A 14662-nucleotide genomic window follows, 5' to 3' on the forward strand; every position below is an offset into this window, starting at 1 on the left:
ATACTTTAGCAGGAGAGGATACGAACAGGACATGTCTCGTGTGACCTATCCTTTGTCAGACCCTCTCTGGCCCCAACCATCATTGGTTCAGGGATGTTAAAGGAGATGCACAATTTTTGTATTCAACAGCTCACAGTGGTCACGTATGCCATGAATCTACCCGATCCCTTTTTGACCCCGGTTATACTCTCTGGCTCTATAATCTCCTGTGGCAATTTTACTATGTGCCGTGTAAAAAAGTATTGCCCCTTTTTTGATTTAAGCCTGTCTCCTGAGGAGCTCAGTGGGTGCCTGTACTCTGAGCCTAGGTGAATAACAGTTCCCTGCTCACTCTCTCCTTTAGAAACCACCTTCTCCAGGATGTTGTGGACACCGCACACATCCCACAATCAGCCACACGTTACCAGAACGCCCTACAAGATGCACAAAATAGCTTCACCTATTTGTAGAACTAGAAATGTCGCCAGGGAGGATATTTTTTTTGCACCCCCCCCAGAGTCAGAGCTCCCACAGTTCATCGCAAGTCATCAAGCTCTTTTTCCCTTTCACAGTCTGCACAGAACAGATCCAAACAAGTGCTGCTCTTGGAATTTATGTTTGCAGCCAAGCTGCTTCTTGTCCAAGCCTATAACCTGGCTTACTGTGCAGTGACTAGACCCTGTGTTACAGTAGGACCTTGGGTCCTATGAAGAAGGAAGAGGCTCAGGAACAAAGCCAAGATACAAGTAGCTCCAAGACCAACTTGCAGGCTGAAAGCTCCTCCAGGACAGACATAATGCTTCTTGACAAGCAATTGCGCTCACTACTGAAATCACAAGGTCTCTTGGCTACAGTGCAGCAAGGAAATTCATCCCTGGCCACTGTGACACAGCAGGACGGGCTGGCCAACACACCAGCATGAATCACTATCATGTTGTATCTCCAAAAATATAAAAGAGAAGACGTGGGAAGAACAGAAGCATCTTGGTACCCAGACCATAGGCTTAAAGCCATCCCAGCCAAGGGAAGAGGTGTCTTCCCATTGGTGCAGAACAAGCAGCAAGGCGTAGGCGCTACAGGTATCTAGCATCTCCAATACATCGATGCGATCCGACTCTGGGCAAAGGGCCAGTTCCAGGAATTCTAGCGTTGCCTCTTCGCCTGTTCAGAGCAGCCTGCACTGCTGCTGACAGGAGCCCTGAGCCCCTTCACAAGCTCAGGTGGCATAGACATTGCCTGCTGCGTCTGGCTTACCTGCATGGCCCCACCCAACACGGCAGCCACCAGCCCCATCGCCATGCTCAGCGTCTGCGCCTCCACAGCACCCACAGAATCCTGGGCGAGGCTTGCACATGCCCGCTGCAGCGTTGCGGCCACGAACTGCACCACCTGCCAGAGGGAAGGAGGGGAGAGAAACACAAGTCACATCAGTCCAGCCAGAAACATGAAGGTCCTGTGCCCCTCTCCTTAGGGCAAGGCGCCATTAAGTCTCGTCTTGCAATGCCCCTCGCACGTTACTGGAGATGCAGGGCATGTTGGCACGGTACAATGCAGAGCTGCACAGAGCATCCCGAGCTCACTCCAGCACAGTGCTCCAACCGGACTGACTTGCCCTGCAGAGAGAACAGGGCTCTCAGCCAGTGCAGCCATCCCGATTCTGGTCTAGGGGATCTATATCCCAAAGCATCTCTCTACAGACGTGCCCACAGGCCGCTGCTACAGAAGCCAGCAGCAGTGCTGTATCTACCGGGCACGCAGAGCTCTGAATTATGTCTGGGGCTGAGGAACCACTCAGTGCTGGCCACAAGCAGAAAAGGACAGCTCCTTTGCCAAAGTGCTACAGAGCAGCACGGCGTTGGCATGGGCTGGGGCCAATGTCTTTCCGAGCTCACGTGGTGGCACAAGGAAGCTGGAGTGTCCGAGCGCAGTTTTCAGTACGGGCAGCATTTCTGGAGATCCAAGTGGGTTCTCTGCTACCCAAAGCACCTCAGCAACATCACTCCCCAAGGTCTGAGCATTGTATGTACCAACACAAAGAGCTGGCCTTCAGCAGCAGGTACGCGAGGCGGCAGCAGCCAAGCCAGCCGGCCCCAGCTCCTGCTGTCTTTTGCAATTAAGGCAGAAAATGGATACGTCTGAAATCAGATACTGAAAATACAACACTAACCAACCCCCTCCCCTCCCCAGCCTGGTCACACATGGGCTAGCACATGGCTTCTCTGAAAACCCTTCAGTGATGAACATGCTGACAGACTGGGCGATAAGCCCAACTGTGGCCTGGCTACTGCAGAGGCTTGCGGAGTCCAGGTTCCCTCTCTCCACTGCAGCCCTTCACAACCCTGGAGGATTAGGCTATTAAATTCAGCTCATTACATTCATTAACAAGCTCTCAGCCCCCTGCTGGGTTTGCAGGGAGCAGCCTAGGAAAAGGCCTGGGGGCTGGGGCACACCGATTCCCTCCCGACATGGGCTGCTCTGCCCCTAGCAAGCTCTCAGCCCATGCAGGTGGCAAGAGGTCTGTGCAGCGGGAGGAGGAAGGAGGTGGGAAGGGGATGGGGGGCTGGCAGGCGCAGGTGTTAGGGTTCCAGCAAACGCCCTGGGGAAGGCCTGAGGTTTGAAATATTAAAGAGGCAGCAAGAGAAAGGGCAAGGGGTAAGTGCCACAACCACTAGGGAAGCACTGGGGAGAACAACACCTCACGCAGGAATAATTAGAAGGCGCAGAGAATGATTAATCACCGCACCAGTCAAGTCAGTCAAAGCCCTGATGGCTGGCTACACGCAAAATGGCAAAGTATGGACTCAGTAGGGCTCTAACGTGACCATTTAAAAAAAAACAACAATTCACCCTGCCTTGTCTGTAACCTGCCTTGCTGGAGTGTGAGCTCTCCCAGACGACCAGGCTGTTTCATTGTCTGCAGGGCACCTAGCACAGCTGTGAGCAGTCTGAATAAAGAGGGATCAATCTTTTCCAGAAACACTCCAGGAAGTTTCCAGATGCGACCAATAATAGGCACATCTAATCAGTTCAAAGAGCACCCCCGCTGCCCAGAGAGGGGGACAAAGCCGGGGTGAGACCTCCCGGGCCAGGCAGGGTCTGCAGCCAAGAACACAGGCAGACAACCTTTTCTGGTGCATGTTTTGCAATTAAGACAACCAGTGTGCACGCCAGACTGGCTTCCTTTGGCAGCCAAACCTTTGGCCCCCCACAGCTTCCTGCATTGCTCTGAGAGCCCCAGATTAAGGTGGCTTTTGTGCTTTGCTGCCTTCAGCAGCCAAGGGGGGAACCACAGCTTTGTGAAGACTTATTTAACTGCTGCTGCACCCCAGCATTATGGGGCAGCTGGCACCAGAGAGTATTGGGGGTAGAAGGTCGTCACAGGTAAATGATGCTCTTTGGAACAACCCTTAAAATCAAGGCAACTCTTAGTCTGCAGCCCTGAAATAGGGCAGAGGCTCCCTCAGACCTATGCACTGCATAGGCTCATAGAACATGAGGGCTGCAAAGGACCTCAGGAGGTCACAGCTAGTCCAACCCACAGCTCAAAGCAGGACCAGCCCCAACCACATCATCCCAGCCAAGGCTCTGTCTACCTGGGTCTTCAAAACCTCCAAGGATGGAGACTGCCACCTCTCTGGGTAACCTGTTCCGCTGCTTCACTACCTGCTAGATAAGGAAGTTTTCCCTAATATCTAATCTAAATTTCCCTTGATGCAACCTGAGCCCACTGCCCCTTGTTCTGTCATCTGCCACCACCGAGGACAGTCCAGCTTAATTTTTGGAACCACCTGTCAGGGAGCTGAAGGCCGCTATTAACTCCCCCACCTTGGTCTTCTGTGGCATCTCCACCCACCCTGAGCACTGTCCAGTCTCTTTCATGAGCTCAAGTTCCTGCCATGCAATGCAAAGGAACAAGGCTTGTCCACAGGAAATAGATGATCTCAATTCTCCTAGCCCTATTCAGAGAGACTGGAGGATGTGCTGACCCTGGGAGCGAGGGCTGGGAGAGAGGCAGGTGGCATTCCTATCAACCCACTGAAATGCATGTGGATCTGGTGACATCTCCCAGTCGCATACAATTTACCAAAGCTGTCCTCCAGCATAATGACCACGGGCGAAAGCCGGAGGCCTGTTACCCAACACCCTGGACTCCCAGAATGATTTGCAGTGGAGTTAAGTTCTAACTGCAAGCCCCAGCCAGGGTAAGAGGTCCAGATACCCAAGAGCATGCACTTGCACCAGAACTGGTCTGGGACAGATGTCTTTGAGCTTTGCTGAGCTTCCAAAAGGTTTCATTCAAAAGGAGGTAAGAAATCAACAGGAACAGACTCAAGCTGTGGATTAATGAATGGAAGATTCTCCCATATGGGACTTAATGATGGGCGTGCTACAGTGTGTGCTGAACTGCCTCCATCTCCTAGCTAAGCAGGCCATGTTGTTCCTTGGGACTGGCAACAGAGAACACTAGCTCATGTTCACTGCTCTACAGTTTAATCAATAAACCAGTAGAGCTTGATCAGCTGGGTCCCTTGATCCTTTCTTACAGCTGTGTCAGAGACACGGAGACCCAGCATGAAGCATCACTGCCCCTGCCACGCCCACTACCCACCTGCACCACATCCGTGAACACCGTGTCCGAGATGCTCTCGCACAGCATGGCCACCAGCTGCAGGACGAGCAGCTGCTTCTTCTGCCCCATGAGGTGCTGCTCACGGTGCTGCTCCAGGTCCAGGAGGCTCTCACAGGACAGAGTAGGGTCCAGACCAGTCTTATCCTCCGCAGCCACGCAAGTCAGCTCCTGCCAGGAGGGCAGAAACCGAGGTGAAGCAACACAGGAGAATTCTGCTCTAGGGGCACTCGAAAAATCACAGCCCTACAGCACTGCTGGCTGCTCCTCATCCAGACCTACGTCAATGGCCAACAACTACAACTACCCACCCTCGAGCAGCACCCCAGTAGGACAGTCCTCTTGTCACAAGCAGCTGCCCAGTCTTCCACCTCTCCCCACCAGCCTCATCCTGTCCCAGGATCTTTGCTCCAAGGGGGTAGGGTTTGGGGCTCTTCCCCAGCCACATCCTTAAGTGCTGAGGTGTCCCAAGGGCTCTTGCGCTGGGTCCCTCACCAGACCCCCACTCTGTGCTGCTCGTTTCACACAGCGGTACCCCTTCACACCCACACAGCATGTGAGGTCATTTAAAGAGCTCCAGATAAAGGAGCCTGGAGCTCTTTGCACTGGCCAAAGTACCAGGGAAAGATGGTCCAACCCCAATGGGTGCAAGGAATAGGCTCTACCTGCCAACTGGCAAAGGGGGAGCACAGCCCAAGGGGGGCCTGAACATGGCTGGCCTGGATGCCAAGCTGCAGGATCAAAGGGAACGGGGGAGTTGGGAAGTACCCGCTTCCTGCTTCCCCAAAAGCCAAGGCAGTGGCAGTCTGGCTGGGGGGGATTACTGCAGACCTGAAACCCACCATTAAGCTTCAGACATGTTCCTGTTGCCAAAACAGCCCAAGGGAGAACAAGGGTTAACCCTTTCTTGGCCGGAAGGCCCCACACTCCTCCTTGGAGCCAACACCCTGGCCTGCTCAGCCCTGGTGCAGAGAAGGGGGAGGAGTACAGCTACCCCCTCCACCTGCGGTGGGTCCTTCCTCACTGCCCTCAGGGGATTTGAGCTAAGTCTCCTCTCTGCCTCACTCCCACCTGCAGCCAGGATCCGTCTGGCCTCTGAACGTTAACCCCCTTGGAAGGCAAGATGCTTCCGGGAGCCTGGCTCCCAGCAGAGGCAGCCCCTCACCTGTAAGCAGCGGAGGAAGAAGTCTCCTGCTAAGCCGCTCTTCTGGCAGTGAGACAGCAGGTCCACCAAGGTTTCCAACCGCCACTGCTCCCAGGACAGCTTCTGGTAGAGCACTTCATCCTCGTCACTGGAACAAAGGCGACATTTCACCCTGACAGGAGCCCGCCCAGAGCCAGCCTGCAGTAACATCAGCTCCGGGTCTGGTGCCTCCCAAGGACCTTCCACCCCCAATGACAGGGTGACAAGATGCATCCAGCCCTTCCTTCACCCTCTTCTACCACACACTGAGAGACAAGTCCCTGGCTGCCCTCGTTCTGGAGTAAAAGGTGGTGATGCAGAGATGTAGCAGCCTCCACATAGCAGTGCCACACAGGAGCTCAGGACAGGAGGGCAAGGAATCTGCAGCCAACAGAAACTGCACCTGAGCTGGGAGATGGATGTTTTTCCCAGCTGGGATCTGGCACGGACGCTAGGACATTCAGGAGTCCTCTGTTGTGGTCACCAGCTGCTGAAGCACAAACTCCCCCCACTATCTACTTACACTCTCACTGACATCCTGTCACACTTTTAGCTTCTCTCATTCCTTGGTGTCTCAGAACAGCAGAGACTTCCTAAGCCTGAGGAAGGGTGATTTTGCCTGAAAGCTTGCTAAGAACTTTTCCCCAACTACTCAGTTGGTCTAATAAGAGACATCACATCTGCTCCAAGAAGCTTGCTTACCTAAACGCCCCCCAGTTAATGGTGTTTGGCATCTTGCTATTCCATCTCATTTACCCTGCAGTTTCAGGTGCTAATGAGCCTTAGCAAGGCCCTTTGTATGGAACAGAAGAGCTCCAGGTTTGCTCTGCTTATCTGTCCATCTCTGTCTCCTGTTTCCCTCTCACACCCAGCCCACCCACACAATGCTGGGGCTGCTAATACACTTCATGGCTTCACAGAAACCAGGAGCAGGAGTTGCTCCCAGGGCAGAGGCAGCCTCAGGGAGCTGATGAACTATTGCTAAGCCACGTGATGAAGCTGAAAGGACAGAGCTCCCAGCTTACAAGGGCAGACTCTATCCGCACTAAATACGCCTGTAACCTGACAGCGCCACAAAGAGCTGGGTGAGCATTAGAGAATGAATGCAGCAGCCCAAAACAGTTTCTTCTTCCCCAACAGCAGGGATACAGTTACAGGGAGCTCACGAGACCTGCTCACTGCAGACTTGCACTGCCTTGAGGTAAGGGTGCTTTTGCGATAACGCTGGGGCAAACACTTTCACTTTGGGCCGTTTGGGTTCAATCTAAACCAAATGAAAGCAGCACACCAGGCTGGGCTATCGTTTAAGTAAACCTGCACTCCCACCACCTCTGGCCTGCCCACTCCTGGGTCAGACACCTGCACTCCATCCACCCCATTCCCCCGATAAAAAAAACCAACTTCCTTTGGCACTGATTTTAAGGTTGCTAAAGGGCTCTGGTCTTATAGCACCAGAGCCTCCACAGAGCCATTGCCTATAGTCTGCCGCTGTAACCCCTCTCTACCCCCGTAGTGTGTGACCAACATGCCCATTTGACAGTGCCACCACTCCACTAGGAACTTCACTGCGTCAGCAGGCAGCCACAAGACAGCGAGGACATGCCGATGCTCCAGGCCAGCTGGAATTCGACCAAGCTATTTAGAAACACATTTCCTGCTCCCCCCCTCCAGTCTCAGGACAAAGGGCTCCCCACATATAAAGAGAAGTCCCATGTGAACGGTTGTCTCGTAGCTGTGCCAGGGTAGGGTCCACTCTGCTTTCTTGCCTCGTGGCTCTGTCAGCACGCAGTGTTGTTTGCATGCCTGCTGGGGTTCGGTGCGACTGCCTGGGTCCTGCGTGCCACATGGAAGGAACGTGGCAGCACCAGGAAACTGTGCTCAGCATGGAACTGGCTGTACTTTGCGAGAGCCCCGCCTCCAGCTGAGCCACAAAGCAGCCCTAGGTGTTGAACGGAGACCGTCCACCTATTTGGCCAGCCACTGCGAGGAAGACTGCAATGCCAGAGTCCTCATACAAGTCTCTTACCTGACAGCCTCTCTGACCGCGATCAGGGCACCACCTTCACTGGCTATGCCAAACTGGCAGCGTGGGTGGAGAGAATGCATGGCAGTATTCAGTCCGGCAAATGCTTCCAGTGTGGAAAAGGCCACCTCCATCTCAGACTTCTCCAAGAACCACAGCAGGATCTCTTGGCAAGGGGAGCTGGCAGGGAGAAGAAGCCATTAAACTGCCCTTTGTCTTTCATTAGTTCATCCCCGTCCAGAGGTGGCTGAGGACCGTGGACACACTGGGCTACGTACTTTAGTCGGCGATCCAAAGGCTGGAAGATTCTTTACAAGGCAGGTCCAGTGTACTGCCCTGGCTTCTCCTGCCTATATAAAAGGGGTTCTGCATCCTTACCCAGCCATGAACAGAGAAGCCTGGCAGCATGAGCAAACACCTAGCAGGGATGGCCTCTCCACACGCACACATATACATGCACACACACACACTTTAGTGAGACAATGCACAGAGCTGTTCCCTGTGTCGAGAAGTCTGAGGAGAAGAGAGACTGGGAGAGCAAAGTAACAGGGAACAGACATCTTTGCTCAGAAAGCGATCAAGGAGCAGTTCTGCGGGGGTACCCGGATTCTGGAAGGCGCAAGAGCGCTGGGCAGCTGGAGTTCAGAGACCCATGCTGAATCCTTTAAGGAAGGCACAGCTTCTGGCAGCAGGTCCCTCTGCAGCCGTATTAAACATGGGCTGTTTCTGTCCCTTCCAGGAATTCCCACTGCACCTCTGAAATGCCTGCCAGACGCCCCTGCTCTGGGAGCACTGCTATAAACCTACCACAGAGATTTTAGCAAGCTCTTGTCCAGCCTCACACTTAGCAGCCCTAAACCGAACTGGGGCCACACAGGTGCTTCCAACCAGCAGAGGAGCCTGTGTGCTTCTCCTGTTCCTAAATCCCCCCAGCACACCTCTCCCCCCAGACAGGCTCCTTCCTGTCGCATGGGACCCCTCCTTGCCACCCAGCTAGTCTTGGGTCAGACTGATACAACCACACCTGCACAGAACCAGCAGGTCCTGGACACTGGTTTTCCGAGAATCCAGAAGCCGAGACCATGGCCGTCTCCGGCTGCAGTAGGAATTGCAGCAATGCCAATGTAGCACGTGCAAGTACGAGCCTAATCGCTGTGCTTATTCATTTACTTCAACTGTAAAATCCTCAGGGTAGGAATCCCTGGTTTCCATTATGCTTATACGGCACCAGTTTGATACTGGTGTGAGACAGGTGACAAGCCTGCTTCTCCACAAGGCCCTGCTCTCCCTGTCCTCCAGGGCTGGGCACCAAGCAAGGAGGTTTCTCCTAAGACAGGACACCACATTTCAGGCTTGACAAGTTCACCGCTTTGCCATTCCCCAGCTCTTACCGCAAATGAGACACGTTCTGCTTGGTGAAACAGTACAGAGTGAAAACCACTCCCAACGCCGTCTGCAAGGACTCCAGCAACGTGCCAGAGGATTCATTTCCAACCACGTACACCTACAGAGAGAGACAGGCACGCTCAGAGCAGGGCCAGGCCTCTGTCATGAGCTGACAGGAGGGAAGGATAAAAGGTGAACGTGTGCCTGGCATGATCTGCCATCAGAGAGAACAAGGTACAGAAGACTGCTCCTAGCCCTCCCAACTGTGGGCTTATTTTATTACCCTGCTAACAAGGAACCCTGCTCTGCTGACTTGGCTCCTAAGGTGGCCTCCAGCACCTTCTCCAATGCCATCCGGGAAGTGCTGTAACCTAGTACAAGAGGCTTCAAAAGTGCCCAAACATTACAACCAGTCGTTCACGGAATCTATCGCTTGAGCTAAGAGCTTGGACACTGCCTGGAGCATTAGCCTCTTGGGAAGCAGCCACTCTTTATGGAAGTACCGCATCCAGAACCGACTCCCCGCTGCTACAGCATCTAATCTCCAACGTGAAGGCAGTAAGACCACTGGGTTGCCATGCTGGCTGAAATCTGGGAAACAAAGGTTGGTGAACAGCAGCACTCTGAGGAAGCCACAGCATGAAGCTCCTTTCTCTGCCTTGCAAGAAGCTCTTACTCAGAGCCCTAGACCCCCAGACATCGCAAGTACTGTTAGAATCAGGAAGCCAGCAACCTCTTTACACCCCAAGAAGCAAAGGTATCAGCTGGTGCAGTCATGTCCTGACTTACCAACTCATCTAGCTATGTCCCAAAGGAGCACAGCAGATCATAGCAAACCTCACAACATAACTGCCTTGTTCTGCATCACTTAGCCAAGCAATTCCTTACAGATCTGCTATGGTAGCTGCAGCTAAAGCAGCAGCGCTGCGAAAACCCAGCTTAGAACAAAGCTGTGAACACAACACTCAGATGGGCAAGAGACTGGGTTTACAGGGAACGGACACATCTGTCGGTGCATGATTACAAACTAACAGAGGCGGAGATGCCTGTGTGTGAAATGGGGAGGGCCTGGGAAGAGTCTTGCCTACAAACTGCTGGACCTCTGCAGCTCAGCCGGCTGTTAACCTCAAGGGCTGCTCAGAGGTTGCTGCCCCTTTACACATAGCCCCTCCATGGGGCTCAGGAGTTCAAGGCCTGAGCTCATCTGAATTCCTCGCAGGCTGCAGGGCCTGGGAATACGCAGGAAAGACGAGGGTCTCTAGACACTGTTTTGGCCAACTGCTCAGATGCAGGAGGCATTCTGCCCATGCTAATCCCCATGGAGCCATGCTTCCTGCCCGGCACCTTCAGCACACAAAGCCTCCCTGCTGAAGCCCAAAGTGGTGTTTTCCACTCCCGGCATCAAATGACACTTGCTAGGCAAAAAAAAAGCATGTCTGCCAGCTGAAGTCTCCCTGCTAATCTCCCCGTTGTCAGGATTAAAGCGCACTGCCATTAGCCAGGGACCCACCCTGCGCTCCAGAGGCTTCCTCACAATGGGCGCCAGTCACAGAGCGACCTCCGAGGCCGGCCCCTGCCTGCCAGCTCGTTACAACAGGCCAGTACTACCCAGCACACTGCAACAATCGCAGCGGTTAAGAGCTCAGGTTGCCTCAGTGCCTGCCAAGGAGCCAATCACTCCGGCTCCAGATGTTGCCCCAGTGGCCCAGAGCCCAGGGCTGTGCAGCAGAGGAACCCCCCCACCTCACCCTGTGGGGCCAAGCATATGAGCCAGGTGCTAGCAAAGGCTGTTTGCTATAGCTGGGTACCACGTACCACTGCCCCCATAGCAGGGAGGTGCAGCCAGCACACACAGCAGCTCTCGATCCAAGCTCTGATTTATGCATGGCAACTCTGAGGTTGCAGCCCAGGCTGAGTGCAAGCATTCACCTCTGAGTGCTTGCCTGGGTACCAGCGGGCTGGCAGGCGTGGCTGAAGAGAGCCCAGGCACCCCCTGCCCTCTGCTATCATCAAAGATGCAATTCATCGCAGAGGAGATCAGTGCCTCCGAGCTGCAGCAGCTGCAGGAACAAAACATACATCACGGCTGGAAGGATCTCCGCAGAAGGTGCTGAGCTTGCCTTGTCCGCCCTGCCCTCTATGGCTTCTGCCTTGACACTCAACAGCCACTTACCGCAACTCCCAACAGCGAGAGCCCCACTAGGGCAGAAGGCTCATGATTTCCACAGCCCTCCGACCCCCCCCCAATCAGCCGCATGTGCTGTGAAGCAGGAAAGCGGCTACGTCTCAGCGGTTTCCCTGCCTCAGCAGCAGTCAGCCCAGGCGCTGTAAATCTGTTTGGAGGCTGGACTAGCACTTGTTCCATGTGTGGATCTACACTCAGCAATGGTGTCTCTCGAAACCAGACCAGTAAACTATGCTGTTCGGGGATAATGCTGAACACCAGGCAATCACTGCTGAAAAGGCTACCGGTAACCTGTGGGGCAGAGAAAGGTGATAGCCTCTGCAACTAGCTGCAGTCGACTCCAGACTCAGAACTGAACCTGTGCATGCGGGACGCACCCTTCTTGCATTGAAGAGTGCAGCAGGATTTTTTCAAAGGGAATCTAAAAGCTAGAAGGCATTTTGCTGGTAACCTTTGTCCTCTACCAGCCAGAGAAAGACGACCACCAGCAGCAGAGATGAAATCATAGAGACGCAGGGCTGGAAGGAAGCTCCAAAGGTCTACTCCAACTCCCTGCCTGAGGCAAGATCATCCCTATCCAAATCATCCCAGATAAATCCCTGATCTCACCCAGTGGTGGGCAAAATACGGCGCATGGGCCAGATCTGGCCCAGCAAGTGATTCTACCTGGCCCACGGCAGATCTCCTGGCCCCACCTGGCCCAAACACAAGGCAGGCCAGGCTGTGGCATGTGCAGCCAGCCCCACCACCCCGGGCACATGGCAGTGTGGGGTTGGTGTGGCAGCTGGACTCAGCTTCCCAGCAGCCCCACCTACCCCAGACACCACTCTCTGCCCACCTGTGGCCCCCATCCCATCCACCCGGGTGAGCATGCCTTGCCCTTGGGGGGCCCAGACCAGTGTCCACGGAGACTCCACCTGCTCCGTCCAGCACCAGCAGGGCCAAGTGTGGCAGTGGGCAGGCCTGGGTAGGATCAATTGCCTCCCCACCCCCATATGCCAAGCCAGGTCAGGAACCCTCCCCCCCCACAGCCTGCCCAAACTCCTTAACTGGCCCTCCAGCCCAAATTATTGCCTGCCCCTGATCTAACCTCTTAGTAAAACAACCATCAACCCTGACACCACAACAGAACCTGCCACAGGGAAAGCAGGGGGAGCACAGGGAACCCCATGTTTCTTCCACTCCATTTCTTCAGTCTTGCTACACACACCCTGTCCCAAACAGAGCGCACATCCAAGAAGCGAAGGGCCTGCAGCTGCACTTCCGTGCCCTGCTGAGCTGTGGGTAGGTCATGTGGTAATGGTGCAGGCTGATGGGAATTTGGCTTGGTGCACCTTCTGGGAAAGGTAGAATTGGGAAAGCCCCCAGTGAGCACAGGAAGGATCAAGTCACGGAACAAAAGGAGCTCGAGTCACAGAACAAAAGGAGCCCTTCTGGGCAGACACAACAGCCCTTCTCTAGCAGCCTGAAGCTAAGCCACTTCAAAGGCTTGCTGCTCCTTTTCCAGGGCAGATCACTTTTCCAGGCTATCAGACTAGAAAGATCATCACCAAATCCCCTGCTCTGACCTATTCCCTGTGGGCCAGAAATCTGCACTCAGGGATTCCTGCACCCAGCCCACAGCATCTGCAGATCTGCTAAAAAGTGTTGTCCAGGCCCCATTTAAAGCCCCAAGTGATGGGAAATCCACCACTTTCTGCAGGAAGGCGCTCTCAGGATTAAATCACTAAGACAGCTGGTGTGTGAACTCCCCAAGTTTCATACCGAGAAAAGCTGCCAGACAGCAGCCAAGGAGGCTTTGAAGCTCTGCTCATCCAGCTAAGGAAGAGCTAAATTTCTCTCCGTTTCTCCTCACCCCATTCCTCTCTGCGGAGTTGGGCAGCAAACATTGTCAGGAGCAAGCAAAAGCTGGCCCTGCAGCCTGCACAGTCCCGGGCACCCGAAACTGCCAGTAGGCTCAGCGAGAGGTGCATACACCTGCACCAGAAGGACAGGACAGAAACTGTGGTTCCCCACAGGCCTCTGGGCAGTGGTCGGCTGGCCGTGACCCTGAGCCACTTCTGCCCCAGTAGCTGGCAGCTGGAAAAAAAGCAAGGAGCAGCCCAGGGTTTCACCGTGCATTTGGGGCATGCTGAAGAGACCAGGAGGCAAATTCAATGTGTTTACCTGTGACTGCAAGGGGGAATTTGAGCACAAGCCTGCCTGGGGGCACTGCTGGGATGAGGCAGGTGTTGGCCAGGCTTCTCAGTGAGTCCCTGGACAGGTAGGTCTAGCACCGCACTGAAGTTCCTTAGCTGCGCTATCTTAGCCTGCCTCTGTGAGTTCCCAGGGAGAGGTGGAGTAGACAATGGCCTCACCTGCATGTGGAGACTGCTGTCATCGCTATTTGCTCTCCCAGCCTGGCTCACCTGCAGCCCTGAGGCGCACATCACCAGCTAACACGTCCCTGGCTGAATTTCTCCCTCCAAGCTATGGGTCATTTCCTGCCTGGGGGACATACCAGTGCAATGCTGGGCGCTAACAGGAACAGTGTCTCCTTTGTGACGTTTCTCCCCCACCCTCCAGATACAGAACGGAGGAAGAGTGTAACTGCTGGGGCTGCTGGAGCCTCGCAGTTAAGATAACTGCTGCCCTCTATGGTTCTGTTACATTTGGCATCCAATATCTGCTCCAAAAGGCAACTGTAAACGGCTGCCCTGCCCTCTGTGCGTTTGGTGCCCCCACACCCCATCCAAGCAAACACACGTGCCCCAGTCTCATCCACAGGAAGGCAGGAGGCTGCTTTCCTTCAAACCCTTCCTTTTCTTCTCTTCTGAACACACAACATCCTCCAATCCCAGTTTCCCTGCCAGGAACAGGTCACCAGTCCCTAAGGGGCACAAATTTGCTTATTTCCTAACTACAAGCCACAGGCATTTTATTTGCTGACTTTAAAAGATGCATCACCATCCACTATGAGCTGCGGGGAGAAAGGACCTCACCCACCCACTCACGGTCCACCACGGCTATATGGTGAACACCAGCGTTCCCCAGCTGAGAACCCAGAGGACTGAATGGCAAGGTCTACTCAGCTGGTGGAAGCCCCACTGCCAGTTTCCAGTGTTCAAGTTGAGCACTGGAAGACATGGCAAAGTGGGGAGCTACTTTCTACCAGGAAACAGAGCAGTGATTTGGTTCAGGGAGGGAATTTCTGGAGTCTGAGAGAGACTAGACAAGCACCTAGCTGGGGTCATCAGACCCCAGCACTCTTTCCTGCCTAGGGTGGGGGTGGACTCAGTG

General features: G+C 54.2%; 1 protein-coding gene across 3 annotated transcripts in view; it reads right to left on the bottom strand.

Moving 5' to 3' along the window:
• Positions 1–14662, bottom strand: part of TANGO6 (transport and golgi organization 6 homolog) — a 54662-nt gene that overhangs the window by 31533 nt on the left and 8467 nt on the right. For all 3 annotated transcript variants that reach the window (XM_090062316.1, XM_090062315.1, XM_090062317.1), the window contains 5 exons: positions 9204–9316; positions 7816–7992; positions 5772–5898; positions 4589–4777; positions 1234–1368 (listed from right to left, as the gene is read on the bottom strand). In XM_090062316.1, the coding sequence (XP_089918442.1) occupies positions 1234–1368; positions 4589–4777; positions 5772–5898; positions 7816–7992; positions 9204–9316 (741 nt within the window). The remainder of the gene's footprint in view (positions 1–1233; positions 1369–4588; positions 4778–5771; positions 5899–7815; positions 7993–9203; positions 9317–14662) is intronic.

The sequence above is a fragment of the Crocodylus siamensis genome, chromosome 9, assembly GCF_052110815.1.
Source record: "Crocodylus siamensis isolate JL-2025a chromosome 9, ASM5211081v1, whole genome shotgun sequence".
Classification (NCBI taxonomy): Eukaryota; Metazoa; Chordata; order Crocodylia; family Crocodylidae; genus Crocodylus; species Crocodylus siamensis.